Source organism: Lepisosteus oculatus, chromosome 4, assembly GCF_040954835.1.
Source record: "Lepisosteus oculatus isolate fLepOcu1 chromosome 4, fLepOcu1.hap2, whole genome shotgun sequence".
Taxonomy (NCBI): domain Eukaryota; kingdom Metazoa; phylum Chordata; class Actinopteri; order Semionotiformes; family Lepisosteidae; genus Lepisosteus; species Lepisosteus oculatus.
Genome location: NC_090699.1, coordinates 37,067,710 through 37,089,472, shown reverse-complemented (window position 1 = coordinate 37,089,472; position 21,763 = coordinate 37,067,710). Strand labels below are relative to the sequence as shown.

The window sequence follows — 21,763 nt, the reverse complement described above, 5'->3', positions numbered from 1 at the left end:
ACCTGTTGAACCAGTTCTCTGTTATTGTTTTTTTAATAGAGCTTTTCAATTCTCTAGGGTCTTTTAGTTTTTGTTCCACCTAAGCATGCAATGCTTAAATGGACTTTTTTTTAATTGGACAGGTGTTCAATATGTGTATTCTCTAGGTCTCAAATTAGGAAGAGCCACAACTTTAACAAAAAGAATAATAATGGCATATATCTACAGTATATAGCAATTCATTCAAGGGGATCCCAGTGTGCTTCACAGATAGAAGAACATAAGAGAGGTTTTTCAAACGTTTTTCAGTCCAGATGGGGACCCGCTTCACCACTGAAGTACTGTGCCCACCTTAGTGACATGTAGAATCCATTATAAACCAGCAGCCCACCTCACAGTGGAGAAGAAATAAATTAATTTCTTAATTGAATTAAGGGGAAATTGTATTAATTATAAAGCTCTAAGTGCCGGGATATTATATTTTTTTAACAATACCATATGACCTTTACTGACTACATTGTAATGGCCTAGGCTTAATATCTCAAGTGAGAGACAGAACCTGTTTCTGGGAAACTGGTTTGGAAATTCTGGTCTAGAGGTAAAAGAATCACTTATTTTTCCCACAAGCACCACTCACCACAGCAACCTGGTTTTTCCTTAGAATTCTGCTCTGCCACCACTGACCAGGCTAAATCTAGCTTAGCTTCTGAGAAATTATGACATCGGACAATAAAGTGATGAAGCAGTTGTATAGTAACTGTGTTTTGGAGGCTCTGTTTCCATAAACAGTCAACAGCTTAAAACATAAGGCCAAAAAAGGCAAACTGGACCAAGTAAGCAAAATTTGATCTAAGTAGTTTTTTGCATTAATGGCTCAGATGGATACGAAATCAGAAGACCTGGCTGTCAATGAGAGAGACTTTTTGTCAGGAGAATATTTTTTTTTTCTAAAGATGTTCAGGTGACTCAGCATTAGTAATTCATCACAAAGCCTTTTTCTTTCCCCTTGTCAATTTTTTCCAACAGGCCATATTGCTACTCCTTAATTTGAAGCCAGTTTGTGTTCTTTGTCAGCTGTCATGTAAAAACTGCAGCTCATGGTGGCAGAGCCTGAGGTAAACTGTGCAGGTCCCAAAATAAAAGAGGAAACGTAAATCCCAAAACAAAACACCTGCTATTTAATCTACAATAAAACATAAACCTTCACTGGCAATCTGACACAGGCATAATGGTAAAGCACTAAAAATAACACTCCTCTGAAAGTAGCTGAAAATTATTCAACACAGTTCAACAAAAAAAAAACAGCACGATTTAAATCAGGAAATTCTGTAAAGCATTAACAACGTGACTGCTGGGAAATGACACTCTTAAGTATTGCGCCTTGTTTTAACATTAATGAGGAAAATGCAACTTCAGTCCTTCATCCCTAGAACCTGCAGAGAGAAAGCTCTTTCAGAGGTAAAGCTGTGACAGCTTGAAAGTCTGTAGAATGTAACACTTACTTGTACCAGAGCTTTCTTAATTACTCTGCCAGCATCCTGTCTCCACTCAGGGATATCAGGGTTGTACTCATCCAGATTGGGGGAGAAAGATAAAAGGAGCGATTTGAAAAATTCTGCGAATACAAATTGGAAAAAAGGCACATTTTAATTCACACATTAACATTTTTTCATTAACTGTTGCTGATTTCACTACAATATTCACATTCAATCTTAAAGTACAGTAATTGATCTCAATGAGCAACTTCCACAAATTATTTACCTAATTTATCAATTACCATATATCTAGATGTCACAAGCTGTATATTCTATTCATAGATATAGATTACCTTCAATGCTATGAGTTGTTAGAAGTCTTTTTTCCCTTATCTTTCCTTTTCCTATGCCTTTATTGAAATAATCTTTAAGATTAATGTTGACAATATAAACAATATAAAAAAAAACAGGAATTACTGGAATTATTGTTAGAAATTGTATTCACTTTTTTCTTATATTTTTATATCATTTTCACTTTTTTGCATTTATAACAGTATATATTTAATAACAATAACTGAGTGGTACCTTATTAATATTTCTATTGTGGTCATTCTTATAAATTTAGAATTTTTTCACAGTACTGAATAGTGAATCAATTCAGCTTTTTCTGTAAAGGTTAAACACATACTGTATATCTTCATACAAACCTCTCTTGGACCTTTAATAATGGAAACGTAAAAAAACATGTATGCTTAGTACTAAATTCTACGTAAAAATGATTACAGAAAATATCCATATATAACAGAATTTCTTCATTATAATGCACAGTGATATAATAGGCAGCTACAATCACTGATGATTCAACCAAAGACTACATGGGTGGACACAAGGTAACTGACTAATCAGCTGATTCAGATCAGCAAAATGAACTTTAAAGGTGTAACATTGAGCTGTATGTTAAAACTATTTGGAGACATAAATTAGACATGTGGTTCTGACTGAGTATTATATACATTTTATAAGGCTAAAACCAGTTTGGCAACAGTAGCCTTCTTTCTTATTTTATTGTGATGATATTGCAACATTAAATTAGAAGTAAAAAACAAAGGAGAGCTAAATTTCCTACAATTTAAATTACATTTTTTTGTTAAAATGTATGTGGCGTACATGAAAGTTTTGTAGACTGTGGGCTTGCTACTTGCTTAAATAAATAACAGATGTCTTCTTGTATTTTTAGAATTTTACAGCACATCAACCAGTTCATAGTTAAATCTTTCTTATTCAGTTTTCCTTTATCTACATGTTTGGTGATGTGTTTGCTAGGCTAAGCTACAGTATGTGGCTGCTGTGTGTTTCTTAAGAATTCATTGAACAATACAAAAATACTATTCAGTTCAGAGAATATCTATGACAGTGTAAAGTTATATGTGTAGCTATATATTAATCACATTATACTCATTCAGAAATTAATAATAATTTTATGGTCTAAATAAATTGGTATATATCCTGCTACCTATTTAGCTGCAATAGCTAGCCTGATAAACTGTATTTGATTCTGAGGTAATGTACTATTTGAAAAATGTGACAAAGAAAACTACTGCTTTTAGACAGTAATTTATAAACTTCTTCATAGCCACTGAGATACACATTTTTGACATGTCTGATATGGAAAGCTACGCATTCATAAGTTAAAAGCCAAAACCCTTGTATAAGATTTTGAAATAAAGACATAAACTGCAAATTAAAATGATAATGGTGCTGAAATAAAATATGTATTTAAATAGTGCTTATACACTTAAAATCCTAAGAAAATAAGAAGTACTCACCATGGACTGCTATTGTCTTTGTGTCTTGTAGTATGGTATTGCCAGAAGAGACCTGCACTGTAACAGTGTTCATTCCTTCTTTGGAAAAAGTATATGAGATGCTTCCCTCCAAGGTTATCAAAGGCTAGTATAGAGAAAATTAATATATACATATATTTTGCAACTATGGACTGATGATTTATCAAAAGCTGTTATCTAACAGATAACCACAAAATAAACTAAGAAACTAAACCAAGATACTGACAACATTTTCCCTACAAATTGTCGTTATTGGATATGTTGGAAAGATATAAAAATATGATATATGGGTGGTAATTCAGCATTTTACTATTCAAATTGAGGCAGAACAGACAGTTAAGGCATAAACCAACTTACCTCAGTGCTGTTCCCAAACCACCAGAAGTAAGTGATTGTTCTTGAATGACTTGGCCACACAACAGCAGTGAGGTTAACTTCCTTGTTCTTTATAGCCACAAATGGAGCAGAGAGATGCACATGCTCAATTGGACCTAGATATCCATGAAAATGAAAATTATTTAAATATAAATGGCACTTCGATGCACATTAAAACGATGCAGTATTATAATATCAATTTTGCTTACAAATGAAATTATCACTATAACCTTTTTGGGGGTACATATGTTGGAAAGAAGTGTTGAAATTACTTGTCATTATTTGTCTGCTTGGTCTTAAATTTCCTGAGAGCATAATATAGGCAGCCTTTTAGCTTTTAACATTCAAGAGAACATGATACCAGAATAAAGATTTAACACAAAGTCCTCTTATTGGGTGTTTGGCTTCACTTGCAATTAAGCTACACTTAGGTGAACTTTGCGGATACTCAGCTTTAATTAACTTCTACATTTTCTTCACCCTTTAGGGGCTTTTCAAAGTTTTGGATACATGACTAAGGTACAAAGAACACAACTCAAATAGAACATGTCAGTAAAAAAACCTCACACTGCTTGGAATGAAAAATACAAGCCTGGAATCCGAGCGCTGTGTTTCTTTCAATTGTTCATCCTATTTTGCTGGAACTAAGCTTTATCCAGGCTTTTGGCAAAAAAAGGATGTCTGAGATTCCACTAAGCTCATCTATTCTGCGCTTTAAATGTACAGTGAGGGAATCATCAATGTGTGTGACATAGTGCTTCCTGTACAGAGCCTGGCAACAACTGGTTTAGTTTACTTACAAAATAATTTTCAAATCATTTGCTTTCTAACTGGAAACATTTACTTTCTGAAAAACATCATATCAAGTCGAGGTGCACAATCTGTTCCACATTCAAATGTAACTTATCCAAATTTCTATATTTAAGTCCATAAAAATTAAAACATCTTTAATTGTTCTTCATATAGTATGTGCACTCTGCATTGTCATTGTGTTCTTATATTTAACTTGTACAGTCACTTGAAGTACACAGACTCCACACACAATAATAAACTACACAGTTCATTTTCACAATGTAATGTTATAGAAAATCAACAGTATTTCCCAAGTGCAGACACTCTTTATTTGCTAGAAAGGGCCACAGCAGAGTGCTTATTTGCTTAAGTAAAAAGAAAAGAAGCACTTTTTTATTGCTTGGAGTTCAAAACATTTTATACAGGAAAAGTGTTAGACTTTGAAGTTTGAAGTTTCTTAAGTATTTCCCAACTGCTTATTACATGTAACAGCTTTTTGATCCAACCAGTACCTATCATTTAATGTAACAATGATGTTAATTAATTAATCAATATAAAATTATAAGAAAATCAAATAGGCTTTTGCTGTTTGGATTTCAGTGACTATAAATTTTGTTCCAGGATTGGTTAGTAATAGTTAAGTCACAGTGGGATATTAAAATGTTAATCATATATATATATATGAATGTTCAAAGCAGATAGACACAATTATTAAAATTTAGCTAATTAACATCTTGTGAATGTTTATGCTGTAGTTTATCATTGAAGTAAAGATCTTATGGCTGCACACTGAAATATTTAATGGGTATATGCTCTAAACTGTAGTAATATGCACATAGAGAAATTTTTACAATATGTATTTTAAAAATATCAATATTTAGATGAAAAATATGTACATGAGCCCTCTTAGTAGAAAAGGTTTTAAAGACAGGCAACAATCTATATTTACGTACAGGTTACGTGTAAGTAGAGGGTTGTGCTATCAAACCCCAGGCTGTTTTCGGCAAGAGCAGTCACTCGGTATATCCCAGCAGTCTTGTAGACGTGTTTGATGCCATCCTCAGTCAAGCTGAGATTAGAGTAGGACACAGCAATGCCATCTCCGAAATCCAGCTGGATGTTTATTCTCATGGAGTCACCCTGTGGACCAGTAAGACATTCATTTAAGGTAAAGTCTTAGCAATGCATTGAGGGGTCATGTCTTCTAGATACAAATACACACTGATTGAATTTCAAATGGCACCTTGTTATTCTGAATCTGGTGCTGCTGACAACTGGAGAGAGGTTTTATAATGTATCTTGTATCAGAGTTTTTCAAAACTTGAGACGGATCTGATTCTAAGTTCTCTGCTTGTAAAATAGAGCAATTTTTAAACTGCAATTTTACCACCAGGGTTTCCATATGAAACAAACTCAAAATTATGTTATTGTCAGAAGCACAAAGAAAGCAATTCAGGATTGTACATGCATTTTATGTGCATTGTAAATGTCAAAGAATTCTAAAATCCATCATCCAGACTAAGAAAGAAAAACACATTTTCTTTATTGAAATGCAGTTAATGTTGACATCTTTTTGATTTTTTATTAGTTTGTGAGAAAGATATAGCTATTTTGTATTATTTTACTTGGTGGTATATTTCTTAATAGTGTGTATTTTTTTTCTGACGAGATGCTCAACAAAGTTGTGGTTCCTACAGAGGCAGTAACAGTGAAATTATAACCTCTCACCTATGATTTTATTTTCACAAATTAATCAAAAATTAGTTTGTATATATAGAGGTTCCTTATCCACCTTGAAGACTTCCCTGTTGAGTGAGTGCAGTTTTCCGTTGCATTACTGTATCCAATTTTTTATCCAAGGATTGCCGAGGAGCTGGAGCCTATCCTGGCAAGCAACAGGTCCAAGACAGGACATACATTACTGTACTCTGGATAGAAAACCCATTGCAGGGCATACAAAGACACAAACATGTACATACTCACATGAGGGTTAATTTGCCCTGAAGCCAATTAACCCACCAGTATGTCCTTGGGAACCCTGTGCCCAAGGTCTGTGAGGCAGCAATAGTAACCACTGCGCCATTGTGTACAGTCTCATAACAAAAATACACAACAGACATTGAGTCGAAAATCATCCAGCATCAGCCATGCTACATCCAACTCCAAACATCCAAAGGTCAGTACTGCACAAGTACTGCACTGCATGAGATGGAAAAGCCGGAACAGTGGAACCTTAGTGTCACAGGCCAGATTAACTATGTACAGTAAGTCCATACATTTTATTTGGACATGCATGTCCAAACTGCAACAGACTCTGAAGTTTTTTAACCTTGCTCCCTCTTGCATGGAAAAAAAAGTCCAAGGAACAGAGTATCGAATGACGATGGTGAAGCTGCAGCTTTCTAGTTTTGAAGTGACCAGAAAACCCAGTGCATAACACTAAGAACTACTTCCAAAGCCTTGGGTCTCCCTGATAGCTTCCTCCACAATGATCTAGAGATCTGGCTTCAGGTCAGTAACAATGAAGCCACTCAAGGGACTGAAGGTTGCAATGACACCACTTGGCTCTGATTCCAGCACTTAATAGTGACCCATTTTAAACAAAAGCAGTTCTTGATCAATATTAGATCTTATTCCAAGTCCACTGTGATTTTGATTCAAAAGGGGAGGACACGTTTAATATTCATCAATTTCTGAAAACTATTTATTCACAAACACAGGCCCTCTTTACAGTGGCATTTACTGTACATCAACCTTTACTCTCCGTTTGATTTGTTCTGCAAAGTTCTCGTGTTCTGTTTTTGTTTGAGATCATGAAACCTTCAAGTTGCATGATTGACTTTTGATTTATCTGAGGCCCCCAAAAATATATTTCCATTTCCTTGAAATATCATGGGTATTGTTTTTCTAGTAAATTGTGTGAAAAATGAAAGACATCAAGAGCATAATATTTGTGATTTTCAAACATATTGTACATGTAAATATTACCCTATATTTATTACATGTATACACATGCATATAAAAAAGGGCTTGTCGCACATTGTATACTATAAAATCTGCAGGGATTATCATCTTATTTTTTAGATAGAACTCCCTGCAGATGCGCTACAGTCCACTTAGGTATAAAAACTTATTTTGTAGAAAAGATGTTCAAATTCACACATTTGAATATACATATATAAAGATATATAGTAGAAACCTTACAGGTTGCACTTTTATGATACTAAATCTGTCTCTGTTAATGAATCAATGGATCTGTGCTATTTGCAGGCTCCCTCGAGGCTACATCTGCCACTCAGCAAGCTTAAAGTTAGAGGAAGTGTTGGTGGCTACAGCTGCTTCAGCTTCCAAATCCCTGAATCCCTGCTTATCTGAACCATCTCACAAATCCTTACTCTCCCTCCAGCACACTGTAACACAATGCAATTGGGATATTAATTTGTAACACAAGCAAAGGCTGTAATGCATCATATCAAATGCAAATATTTATTTTGAGCCCTCTTTTCAAGCACCATAGACCATAAAAATATGCATGAATGCTGTGGGTGACTTTGAGACATTTTCATGCCATTCTGCTCAGGAAATTAAAACTTGGTTCTAAAAAAAGGAGGTAAAGAAAGAATCAATTAGGAAAAATAAGAAATACACAATTCATGCCCCAGGGTGTAAAGTTATTGGGATTATGCTGTGGTTTTTCTGTTCAGTTTTTTTTCTTCTTCAAGAGGCATCAAGGGATTGTTAATCTCCTTATAACAGAGATGACCCCAGGGTTACCCTACCCGAGCATGGTGTCTCCAGCAGAATACACCAGTGTACAGCTAGGCGGGGCTCTTCTACCTCAGAGTCTGGCTCATGTATTGAGTATCTCACAGTATTGAGTTTTCAGTGATGGTCTGGACTTGGATTCCCGCACAATGCCCACACATCCTTTAATAAGTTTGAATAGACCCTACTTATGCAGCTGTTATTTTGTATTGCTAAAGGTTTTTTACACTTATCTCACACATTATAACTTCAGTTTTCACAAAGTATCAAGCATACTTCTATCATAACGTAGTCAATTTGTACATTTTGTGACGTGCAGAAAAAATATCAACCCAAGCTGCATTTAATACACACATGTTGAAGTCTTTTTTGTTCTGTATGGTCAAAAATCTGCCTTTTAATCTGCCTTCATGGAATTATTCTTTCTATTGTCAAACTGAAAATAATCTGCACCTCTGTCACATGCAACTTCCTTCCTCTTGAGCACTGCATAGTCAGAAATGTAACTGCCATTTGACAATTTAAAACACATTTTCTCTTCTGCTTCAGGCAAATAGGCTGCCTTTTTTGTGTTGAATCATACTTGACGTTTAGTATAAATTATGTAACTGCAGATTTTTTTTTTGTCCGAATCCCTGAACATTCAGAATCTTCATGCGTGACAATTGAGTGTTCAATGAATAAACACTCTACATAATCATCTGTAAAAGTCCTATAGTAAAAAAAAAAATTCAGGTATTAAAACAGTTGCATAATCAATCCATCTTGCTTCATTTATCTCCTTTGCGGAGTATTAAAAATTATTAGATAGCATAACCTTGGTCTTAACTTTCTAATCAAATCGAGGGAAATTCTCTAAAATTGCCGTGCCAGTTTGTACTGTGCATTAAATATTTAGGACCATTAGCTCAGACCAAGAAATTCCACTCTTGCGGGCTTCATGAATATAAATTAAAGCTGAATTCAGCTAGAGAATTTATAAATGAAGAAGACTCTTGGTACTGTATGAGGATGCTAGCTCCAGCCTCCATACCTTTTCATATCATGGAATTCTTCTCTTTAAAACAGAAATGGGTTTCAATTCTTCAACTTATCATGCTGTGATATGACAACTGTGTCACAAGAAAGACCTCAAGAGAGAACACTTACGTCTCACTTGCTGAAAGACTGCTGTCTGGGTGGTATTGTAATATCAATGAAATAGATTCCTCTGACTTTAATGTAGACTAGTATAACACCATCTGGGAGCAGCATGCCCTAGCAATATTCAGCATCTTTATTTAACAACAGGGCTGAGACACGGTCTCACTCTAATCATTCTGCAAGGCAGGGCAATTTAAACAGCTCCATTTGGGTGTCTGGACTGCCTTCATGCTGACACATCTATTTCCCTCTGACATTTTAGGGAGGTTGGGGTACATAAGGCTTTATATATAAGGCTTTGCCTCTAGAAGATAGTAATTGTTGGTAGCTGATTTTCAGAGAGTGAGTCATTAATGAATATATATATATAATTTGTCCCTTCCTGTTATTAATGTCCAAATTGCTGTGCTTTTTCTGAAGGGTAGAAAATCAGTTTGTAAATAGAACCTAGTTGTCACGCCCTCTGCAGCCAGAGGGCGCTCCTTCTCTGTCCTGTCCCTAGTTTCCAGTCTGCTGTCCTTCCTGTCCCTCTCTTTCCCTTGGGCTATATATTTCCGGGTCTTGCATTCTGTCCTCGCTCAGCATTGACGTTCGGATGTCCTGAGACCCGCCTAGCACCAGGGCGCCCCACGTCCGCTCCCTGAGGGCATAGGTTTCTATACGGCAATCCTGAACTCTTTGCACTATGAGCCCGGGCCTTTTTCCCGTCTCGCCGCTACGCATATGGGTCTTTTTCCGCTCTCCTGCTCCCCACGGTTTGTGCCTTTGGACGTCCGTGACACTAGTCTTACTAGAGAACTAAAAATAACAGATGTTTATGAATGGCATAAGAAAATAAATTACTGTCTAATTTTCACAGAAACTGAAGTCACATAACCTGCATGTGAAGTGTACAGGGTCTTGCAATTTACCTTCATATCCCTATCTGTTTTCTCAGGACTGTATCCAAAACAGAACACAGGCTTTCAAACAGAGCAGCTGACCCCATCCACATGATACGTAAGTACACTGATGGATTTCATAGTATTGAAGAGAGCCCACAATGCACCATGTTGTGCCAGTGAGATGTTCAGTTACTGAAAGAAGCTGGCCTTTAAATTAATGACAAGTACAGTATATCAGTATGATTTAATGATTGACTCACATCTTCCAGAAAGATGAGGAAAGTGACGTTGGTACTCAGGGTGGCTGTCAGCTTTCCTTCACTGGTGACGAGATGGAGGCCCCTAGGAGGCCGATTAGGACACTGCTGCCTCCTTGCTGTGTACAGCTCCTTTACCCCAGCAGTGCAGTTATTGGACACCACCTTACGGTAGCTGTCAAACAGTCAAAAATACCACAAAAACACAAGGAAAATCTCTTAATGAAATCTGCAAAGGGATATAGTGTTTACATCTATGAATAGTTCCTCATGGTATACATTTTTAAAATGTCCCGAAAAACTGTTAATTGTCAGTGGAAGCATTAAATACATGTCTTCTCTGGTCTTCTTGAAGTACACATACGTGCGGCAAATACGTACTTTATAAAAATGGCAGTCCACATGAAGCCCTGTCAGAAAAGCCTTAGTGGCAAAAAAATAATGAATATCTAATTTCTTTATGCAAGAGAGCCTTTCAGGCATCCAAGTTATTTATGTTTTCTGAAATGTTGTTTGTTTTGGGGTTGTTATGAGAAGCAGGTTGACTTATTTTATGTTGCCCAGTATTGCTTTAAATATTATAAGCATGGAAGGGAGGGGGTGGGCTTGAAAGTATTTGGGATATACAGCCAGGGAACTCTTACAAATATTATCATTCTTCAATTTGACTAACTGGAAAGCTGAATTTAATTTTTAATCCACTTGTGAAGAATCTGTATTTCAGATGCATAGGCCACACCTTTATACTGTACTTTAACAATAGCCTTTTAAACTGAAGCATTTTATTTCAAGTGTCCGTCTAAACCTGCTAACTATACAAGACAGGTGAGCACCTAATTTTCAATTAGTTTTGTTCTGGATAAAAGCTAACAGTTTGCCTGTGATGGATTAAGACACCCGCTAAGAAATACAAAATGTGAGCATCAGACTTCTTCTTCTTCTCCCTTTTGCAATAATGTTGGATGAGTGACTCAGAAGATCAACAAAGCGACATGCATCTCTCACCCATTTTTATATATATACATATCGTAACATGTAGCTGTTGAAGGTTTAAAATTAAAATCTTTTAATAAAGAAATGAAAAAATAAAATGAATTCAAAATCATAATATTAAATTGTTCCCTGCTAAGTAGATGAGATCCCTATTTAAGTCCTCCAGCTAAACAGATAATGTAATTAAAAAATCATTTAAAAGAAAAATATACATGATTTGTTACAGCACTTTCCTCATTTATTAATAACGAACAGCAAAAGGGACTAAGCCTGCTTAGAAAGTACCTATTGAAACATACTGTACACTTTGTATTCTTATGTGTATTATTATTACTTTTGCAGGAAAACTCAAGTTCAATTAAACAATACAGACCTTCATTTAGGACACAGCAAAACAAAGAATTAGGTGGACTCTCAAGAAGGTGGGAATCTAGTTCCAACTTCATACTGTCTTGAATGGTACTGTTTAAGTTGGCCACCATTCCTCCCATTTTTAGATGATGTAAATTAAATATATACAGTAGTGAATCCCAGTAAATCAGACTATTGCGGTGATAATGAGGCCAACCTGATACAAGTTCAGAACAGGAAATGATTTACGGAAACCCTTTAGTATCATTATGAAATCAAAGAAATCAAACATGATTACAGTGCCTTATATTATGTGCTTTCAAAGAAACGCATCTATGATGTTGACTGTAGGCTACATATCCAGTAACTTTAAAAAGGCCAATCACCACACTTTCATGGGGGGCAATGTACAGTAAGCCTTTGTAATAGCATTAAGACATCTGACTATGGAGAAAAAGGAACACATTCCAGTTTTCAATGCCGATTCTTCAGTATTTACCCAGTGCTGTTAAGATAGCTCTGCCCATGGCTACAGCTTCTTGATACTGCAGTAGGGTTAAACCAAAAGGCAGGAGAGCACTTTCCATCTCCACGACGCTCAAACCCGTAATCACTAAGATACAAAAACAACATTGAGAAATGTCAGTCTGGAAAACAGGTGAAACTGGTGTTGCACATCAGCTTTTGAACAGATTAGATACAGTAGCTGGTAAGGGGTTGAAAAATTGACTTGATGTTAATATGGGCTAACTGAAATGGAGGATGGGTGTAAATGTAAAATGTAAAACCTAATTTGAATTTATTTAACATTTTACTTTTAATTTGTATCCAGGCCTGCATCTGGAAAAAAAAGGAAAGCCCCCACACACCAAAGCTGCTTTTCTTATTAAAGTTCCCAATAGTTCAGCAATTGATAAGTTAGTGATGTTTCTGACAAATGATTGACATATAGAGGGAACAAACAGTTATTCAACCTTGTGGATGTGATTCCCATGTAGATGAAAGTGACATTTAATCAGTATTAATAAATGATTCAACATTATCATAATATATTATGCCTACAAGCTGAACTATAATTAAAATTCGTGCAGACATGCTTGTACCCTGCTAGCTAGAAAATGTCCCATGCCAGTTTGGATAAATCAAAGTGACAGGATAGAATGCAGCCACACAGAAAAAATAACTAGTCTCAGATTTTTGCTGTATACAGTACATACTTGATTCATGTAAAAACAATCTAGAAACTTTATCACTAAAGTAATAGCTACAGTATGTGGTAGGAGTTTGAAGTCAAATTTGAATCCTTCCATGCATATAAAGGTGCTGTTAAAACTAGTACAGCTAATTCACTGTCTAGTTTTGTGATCAAAAGTGCATAATATTTTACACCTCATAAAGAAAGATTTCATTGTTTTAAAAGTATTTATACATTTCACTAATTTTGTAAGCAGATCATTTATCAGACTCACACTTATCTATTCATATTAGTTTTTCTGTAAAATTAATCTGATTTACCAGTTGCACTTGTGTGCAATAAAATGATGTCTTTGCCTAAAACAAACCCAGGCATGTTGTTGAAGCCAGTATTTCAGGAAAAAAGCTGGACGGGATCCATGTATCCATTAACTACTAACTTCCAAATGTGCTAGGTGGGTTGGATGGCCACCTTTCATTAGCAACCTTTCTTTTGTCCTCAATATTGTAAAGTACTATTAATTCTTTAAGTAAACCTAAAGGAAAGAATTTAAAGTAAACCTTACAAGGACACCTAAATCATATATGGAGATCTGAATAATTTTATATATTTTTTATCTAACTTTCAGGTTATCATACTTATACATTTCCCAAATGGCACAGTGAAAGACAGAAGTCATATCTGAATTAAACTAGGCTGCAAGACTGATCTAAAATAAGGTTCATAGTAAAAATATAGGATATTTTGAGGTAGCATGTCAAGTATTAAATAATTTTTCTCTGGGACTTATCAGTTATTAGTGGTTCAATAAGAAAGTATCATAGTTATTTAAAAAAATATGACATTCAGGTTATGAAGCAACTTGGAGCACAAGCTAACAGAGAAATATTCAGCAACAAAAGATAAAAGCATATCAGCTGTTGTGTCTGTGTTGTTTATTTGAAGTTATCTAACCTCTGCAGGGTTTAAGTCATGTGTAACTCATAAGATTTCACTGCATAAATACCACACCTGGTAGTATATGACACATGAATGCTAATAATCTCTATAAGATGTAACTATATATTTAAAAAGTGTTTTTAAGGAATTTGTATTCTAGCTCGAAGAGACCTATTATACTGTGTATCAAATACAATTTTTTTTCTGCTATCCAGACATACCTCCCAAGTGAATTATGGACAATACTGGCCAGCCCACACATCTCAAATGGTGTGTGAAGGCACTTCAAAATTGTGAAAACATACATGAGGTCAACCACTTAGTCCCTACCTTCAGAACCACATAAGCAACTGAGACTAATGAACAAACAACTGCTTTTCACTGGGCCATTAAGGGGCATGCTGTTCCATACCTCCATATTTTGATATCATCATTCAGAAGTAACAGCTGTTACATTGCCTTTGCCACAGAAGTATTGGAGCACAGCTGACAGTTGGCTACCAGATCTAGCACACTTTTGAGGTAAGGAAGATAGTCTCTAGTCCAATAGCCCTTCGAAAGGCAAACTATGCCAGTAATTCTTTGGAATAGGAGACGTAAATTACATTAGTATATCTTTATAATGTTGGTACATTGACAAGATATTAATAGAAGGTTGTTAACCCTGCTAGTAAGTGACCCCTTGTAACTACTTACATGTTCATAATATGAGGTAGCATGTTCTCACATACAGTATACTGTAAATACTTAATTCATTCTTAGTAGTTTTTTCATCATGTAATTTTAAAGTATCATTTGCAGCACCTACAATGTAATGTCACCAATAATACAACCAGCATTTTGCATGTAAACCAGAGTGGCATATTTGAACCAATACCCTCCATATATAAAGGAATCATTTTTTAGTAATGCTATGATTTGTTGTAAAATAACATAATGCAAAATAATAAAAACAAACAATTGCCAATGTAATTATTAACTGAAGAAAATAATCCCTACAGGGATAATACATTTAAGATATTTTGCACTGAGAGCTAAACAACAAATAAGGACAGTTGTGCATTAAGATAACCTTTGGGCAAATGCTTTAATTATTATGTGGGGTGAGACCTTGAATTCAGAGCTCTTCAGGTTTTTATTGCCGGGAAAAAAAGTAAAAGGCTACACATTTTTTTTTTCTGAGGCAGAGGTCATTCCTACCCATTACTGAAATTGTACACCAGATTGTGAATGAAGAGGCTTTCTCTAGGAGGAACGCTCTGACTCCCTGCAGATACTTTGTTTCCAATTATAATGGCACTACACCCAACAGAGCTTACAACCTTCCTCTTCACCTTTTTCTTGTCATGTCTTAAGAAGTGGGGCAAGAAAGGAGTCCACTTGGTCATCAGTTTTTGCACAGTGGATCTGATTAAATGTCGTCATGTCTTAGGGTCCACAGAGGGAGGCAGAAAGTTCATTAAACCAAGAGAAGCATAAAACAGAATATTTGCATACAAAATAGAAATTCTGTGGGAAGTTAATGCTCTCAGCATGATTAAACCTGGCATGGAGCAATTACAAAATATCTAGGAACTGCTGTCTCCTCCTTTCTTCTGGTTATGTTTTTTCCACATGCAGAACTTTCCTCAACATAACATTTAACTAATTATGTGAGTTTCAGTGTGTAGAAAGAGATTTATTTTTCATTCATTTATTCAACTAAATTTAGTTTGATTACATTTCTCAGTTAAGCAAATTAATAGTTCAAAATACTCTACACAATCACAAACAAATTGAAGAAATGGAAATTTAACATACAGGGTATGCATAACACTCATTTAACAGAAAAAGAAATTCCTTGTCATGTTCTCATGAGGAATGATGATACCTAAGTATTAGTTGCATTTGAGGATGTTTAATGTCTTTAATGTATAGTGACAGTTAGTTTAACCTGCTTGACTGAGGGCCAGACTCCTCCAATACAAAATGAGGAATTAATCAAGGGGTAGCCCCAATAGTCAAAATGAGGTAAAGGAGGGATGCATGAGGTAAAATGTGAAATAAATAGGCAATTATAAGTTGTGAACCAGTGGCTTGGTTGTTCCCATTTCCCCAAAACGTCTATATAAAAAATAAAAAGAAGATACTACTCAATAGTCGCATCTTCTTTATCCTTGATGACTATGTGAACATTGCTATCACATATTTCAACCTTATCTCATTTATGATTTAAATTGAAGAGTCCATGTAGTTGTTCACATTTTAATAGTTGCACCATTAAGCTCAGCACTAGCCATCCAGATAGAATGTCAATTCTTGTCACAATCTAACTAAACGACAAGTTACCAGATAATAATAATAACAATACAGTTCAATTAATGATACTCTTTTGTTTAAAGGTACAGTAACTTCATAATTAGATTTTTTTTTTTCAAATTCCGTTGCAGTCTGTTAAACTGTGAAAAACAAAAGAAGGAACAGAGTATTCTATTTTAATCACTGATAAATATTTTGGAAGAAGAGCCCATTGATGTAAGGGTATCTGCAATTACAAGCAGTTATCCTCCAATGGGATTATTCACCTGTAAAAGGTGTACAGTACAAAATTTCCAAAGCTCTCAGCATGAACAATTCTCTTCTTATTGGATCATCAATGATGTCTGAGACAAAGGTTCCTCTTCAATCAATTTTATTTTAAATAAGCCTTAAAAATAAGCAATACTTCTGCAATTCATGCCTGAAGAAAATCGATACCAGCAGTGTTGCTTCCAGAGTAAAGAAGACCATAATGGTCCAATATATTCACATTTTTTAAGACTTTCTTTTTTCCATCAACTCCTTATTAGAATTCAGTCATTGCAGATATGACCCCAGGAAGAAAATAGGAATTGCCATAAACTGTCATATAAAAAATGTATAAACAATTTTGAATGGAACATGTTGGCCAGCACACCCTACAATATTTTACAAATGAGAGATTTTTCACATCTTAAACTGAGATTACAATGGTTTTCCATTTAACAGTATCCAAGAGAAGATATATGGATGATGTACCAGAAAAATAACCCCATTTAGAAATAGTGTGTAGAAATATTACAAATAGTAATTTTGGATAATGTAGTTTCGAAGTTTCCTGGCTTTTAAGTCCATCATAATCTTCAGGAGCAAAAATAAAAACATTATAGATCTTAATGACTTTTAACTCTTTTCATTAGACAATATCGCACATAATGGTTTGCACATTTTTCAGTGAACAGCTGCATTGAAGAGTGCTTTCAGTTGTATCCAAGTTTGCTACATAGAAAGTACCTTTTGAGGTGCTGTTTAGTTGAATTTAAACAAGACACTGACAAAACAAATAGGTCATTAAATCAGAAAGTTCTTTAAGTGTAATAGACAAATTCAAAAACATTTGGATCAAAAACTCATTATTCCCTGCTTTCTGAAGTCAAGATTAAACATCGGTGCCATATGGCTTCTAAAATAAATGAAAATGTTTATTTTGACATAAAATAAAACCTTGTAAGCTTTAAACAGTAATAATAGAAAATTTTAAAAAGACCAGGGTGGTGTTCCCATGTGACTCAACCAGTTAAGGTATACAGCACAGGATATGTCCTACAGACTTTGGTAGTTTGAGTCTAGACTGTATAAGAAAATCATGTTTGTTGCTATAACACCACAGAGGAGATACCTGGGAAGTTTACAGATTTCTTTTCTTTCCCTGAATTTTCTGTTCAGAATTTGAACATGTGCTATTCACAAACATTTCTCACACTTAAAGTATCATCTGAAAGCTCTTGGTATTCCTTAAACTGTAAATGCTGATGCTGTTGAAAGAAGAAAATCTTCCTAATGATGGTAATAACCTTCTCTTTCTAGATATACTGTAAAACTTAAATTCTTAATTGGAAAAAGATTGTCCCTCAGCAGTGGCCGAGATTCAAAACCAGGCATTTTCTGGCGACAGCTCAAATGCTGTACATGAGACGTTAAGGTTTATTAGCTCCTGCTGGCGGTTTTACACGGTCTTTCACAGTGCTTCAGGATACTATTATCATAATCTAGTTTGCATGTGGTATAATGGGGTATGATGCACCATCCCTACCGCATTTTACTGCAGCGTACTCCGTGCATTTTGAATGGCTGCATCTGTACAGTACACTTTCTTACCATTCAAAGTCTGAGGCACTACAGATACAAGGCTCAGCAGACAGAATTCTGGAGTAGTCCTTTCCCAGCATGCAGTGGTTCCCTGGTCTGCGCTTCATGTAGATCTGTTTTTCTCCCATAACACAAGGTTCACCCTGCAAAAGTAAATTGGTCCACATTAAGGGCTTACTCTGCTAACATCTTAAAAGTCCACAAAAGTTCTGTTTCTTTATTTTTGATAACTTTATAATCAATCTTGACAAAAGACTAAGCCCTAAAGCCATATATTGAAATCAAGAGAAAAATCCAGCAATTTCAGGATTGAAGTTGGATACACAATTTTACACAAAGAGACAGGGCCAGATGGAAACGACCAAGCAATGGATTCTGAATGGTTTGATGCCCTACTTGGAACAACAAACATTTAATAACTAAAAGAGAAAAATGGTTTTAGCACATACTGTTTTTTTCTCGATCAATTTAGTCTCTGAGGATGTTTTGCTTTTGACATAGTTCCCATAACAGAACCAAATAAGAATCTAACTCTGATTAAGGTTCTTAGGATGGGCTAAGGCTCTCTAAGCCTTCCCAACTTAAAACAAGAAATTCAAAGACTACATTGACTTTATCTAGGGTCTACCTAGAGGCTTAAGATGACAAGCCATGGAGTTTAAAAATATTCCAAACCTCTTACAGCCAAAACAGCTTCAAAGGCAATTTTGCCTTGGAGACTGATTTACAAAAAACATTGTGTGCTGTTTATTTTGATTAGGTCTTGTTAGAGCATCTTCATTGATAATGGTCTGTACTAGTGCATCAGAAATGTTATTTTCATTTCTTTTTGTAACAGTTTCTAATCCCTACCACCTTGTAGCTTTCTTCTACTCTAGCACTTGAACAGACGACTGTTTAAGTGCACTAATATTCCAAAGGTTGGATTAATATGTCAAAATTTCACAGATATTTTCTATGTAATTGCCCTACTTATTCATTTTTACCTGATTGTGTAGGTGCCATGTCTGATAATCTCCTTCGGTGCATTTCCTAGTAAAGATGGACTTGTAATCTATTTTAACAAGCTGCCACTCAGAACGATGGCTGAAGTGTCCAAAAAACCTTGAAAAAATAAAAACAATAGTCATAAATTCAAGAATCTAATTTAAGGTTTTGCAGTGGCAGGTTATGGTATAATACAATCTCAAAACACTATCAATATATAGAAAATATTACCTTTTGTTTACTTCAGTAGGTTTGTAACATTTATCAATCATTACAAATAATCTTTTAAACTGTTTTAGTCTACATGTTATCCAGAAACTATTACAAGTCTTTTAAAATCAAGTTTATGCATTTCAATAAAATATCACTTTTTTTAATTTTGTGCAATGCTTACAGTCAGCTGTACTGTTTGTAGTTTTTCAAGTGACAGCTTCCTTTGAAACAAAACAGCAGATCCACTTCACCTTCTGTCACAGTGACCAAATTATATTATCTTATATATTTTAGAATGTATTGTCTTTTTCTGGGATTTATTGATATTCACTGTACTGGTAATGGTTTGTGACCAGCAGATTAAATTGTTTTTATTATAGTTTAACATACTGATAGTTGAAATAATTACAGCGACAGCAAGTGAAGTAATATATCAAGGGGAACTATTAGAGCAATTCTGTGGTGCTTAGCATTTTTCTCAAGGTTCCACTAACTTATTTACCAGTATAAATAATGATTGTCTAGTTGTTATCATTCTGTCTCATAGCGTATTCAATTGGCGTAAAAACTGAAAGTCCTTACGAATCAATTTGTGATTGCAGATTTGTGTCTTAAAGAATGGCCTTCGTTGTATACATCACAGTCTAGTGAAATAGAGGAGGTTAAGTAAAAGCAATTTCAAATAATTTAACACCAAGAAGACCTACAGTAGTTCAGAAGGCAAAGAAGCATCAGAACCATTTCCACCTACGTCATTATCTGACTTTCTGTCCCAGGCTCTACCAACACTCCATCGACAAACAAAGGCGCCAGGGTGAAACTGTATCTGCTCCACTGTTTCCCTTCATCAAAACTTATCCTGTTTGACACATAAAAAAAAACTTTGCTAACAAGAAGCAAAAAATAAACATAGTGGGTTCATTTTAATTACTGGAGGTGTCAGAGATATACATTTCTGAAATAAGGAATAATATGTACAGATGAATTCTTCAGTTGCATGCATCTGCTTGATTCAAGAAAACAGCCTGGTGTAGTATAATTGTAAGATGTCAGGAATTCTCAGGTTCACAGACAAAATACCTATCAACCATTACCAATCTAAGAGTAAACACATTGTAAGTTTTACAAGTTAATTACATGCTGGAATTTAGAAAGAGGTAAAAACAATGTTTCAGTTGTTTAACCCTCTGCTAGTGTGTTAATAATTTAATAATTTATAGGTTTTTTCATTTTCTTAATTCCTCATGCTTTGTGTATATTAAGGTCCATCTTTTTGTGTACTTAGTGTGGCAAAAAATACCACCTGAAAAAGCTGTACATACACTGTAAAAGTCATAGGGGAAAAATGTTGTTCTGTGTCCTATTGCTCATCATTTCAGCATTACGGTGTAAATTATATACACTTCCTTGGATCACTTCTTTTGTGAAGCCTATACAGAATGGAACTACATAATATTGAAACATTTTATTAGAAATACACAACTTAAGTAGAAGCAATAAACTAATTTTTTTATATAAATATATATGCAACAGCATGAAGATTAAACAGGATAAAATGTTGACCAAACTGAATAAACTATACCGTAAATATGATGTGCATGCAGTTTAGTCAACAAAGAGAAATAATGTTTCATGATTGGATACCTAAAAAAAATCAAACAAAATATAAGACTTTTAACTTTCATCCTAAACCCTTGCCTTGATTGATTGTGACAGCTCATCAGGGGTACTTCAAAAGTACATACCTTGAAGTGCCTGTGTAACATCAGTGAAGCAACATAAAATCCTTACTAGGACAGAAAAACCCCCTTGTTACTTCAAACCTGCGTTCTCCTTCATCAACCTAAAAGCATTGTGAAAACTGACAACACACAAAACTTTGACATGCATCCTTTAACAGTATGCTGGACTGGAAATGTTTGATGCAATATATTCTACAAAAAGACTTGGTCATTTTTCTTCAGATACAGTACTCTAGCTGGAACTTCGGCATTAGATTAACAGTGAACTAAAAATTTGAAGTGTAAAGCATGCTGCTAGCTCACTATTGTGGATTCACTCCCACAAAGTTGAAGTTGTAAATTCTGCCACAAAAAATTCAGGAAACAAGAACAAGTGTTCAATGAACTCTACACTTTCTCCTCTGGGCAGTACTGACGCAATACTTTTAAAATGTCCCTGCATTTTTTCAGACATATTTTAAAATCATTTACATTATTAGTCTGTTCATAAAGATCAACATAGGCACACCACTCATTCTAAATTCCACGTGTACATCACAACACAAGGCACCATTTGAAAATAAAACAGACATAGTTCATTTCATTATTCTCAAACATGCATCAGAAAGGGTGATGTGTATTGTACCCATCTTGTTACCCATTTCCAGATGCTTTAATAAGCAGTAAACTCTTGAGCCTATTAG

At 34.9% G+C, this 21,763-nt stretch overlaps 1 protein-coding gene across 1 annotated transcript in view; it reads right to left on the bottom strand.

Moving 5' to 3' along the window:
• sorcs3a (sortilin related VPS10 domain containing receptor 3a) overlaps positions 1-21,763 on the bottom strand; it is a 273,164-nt gene that overhangs the window by 28,849 nt on the left and 222,552 nt on the right. The window contains exons 14-22 of the mRNA XM_006630827.3: positions 20,090-20,197; positions 19,125-19,242; positions 18,148-18,281; positions 12,358-12,471; positions 10,518-10,689; positions 5,419-5,605; positions 3,656-3,789; positions 3,281-3,404; positions 1,482-1,594 (exon numbers count right to left, since the gene is read on the bottom strand). Coding sequence (XP_006630890.2) covers positions 1,482-1,594; positions 3,281-3,404; positions 3,656-3,789; positions 5,419-5,605; positions 10,518-10,689; positions 12,358-12,471; positions 18,148-18,281; positions 19,125-19,242; positions 20,090-20,197 — 1,204 coding nt within the window. The remainder of the gene's footprint in view (positions 1-1,481; positions 1,595-3,280; positions 3,405-3,655; positions 3,790-5,418; positions 5,606-10,517; positions 10,690-12,357; positions 12,472-18,147; positions 18,282-19,124; positions 19,243-20,089; positions 20,198-21,763) is intronic.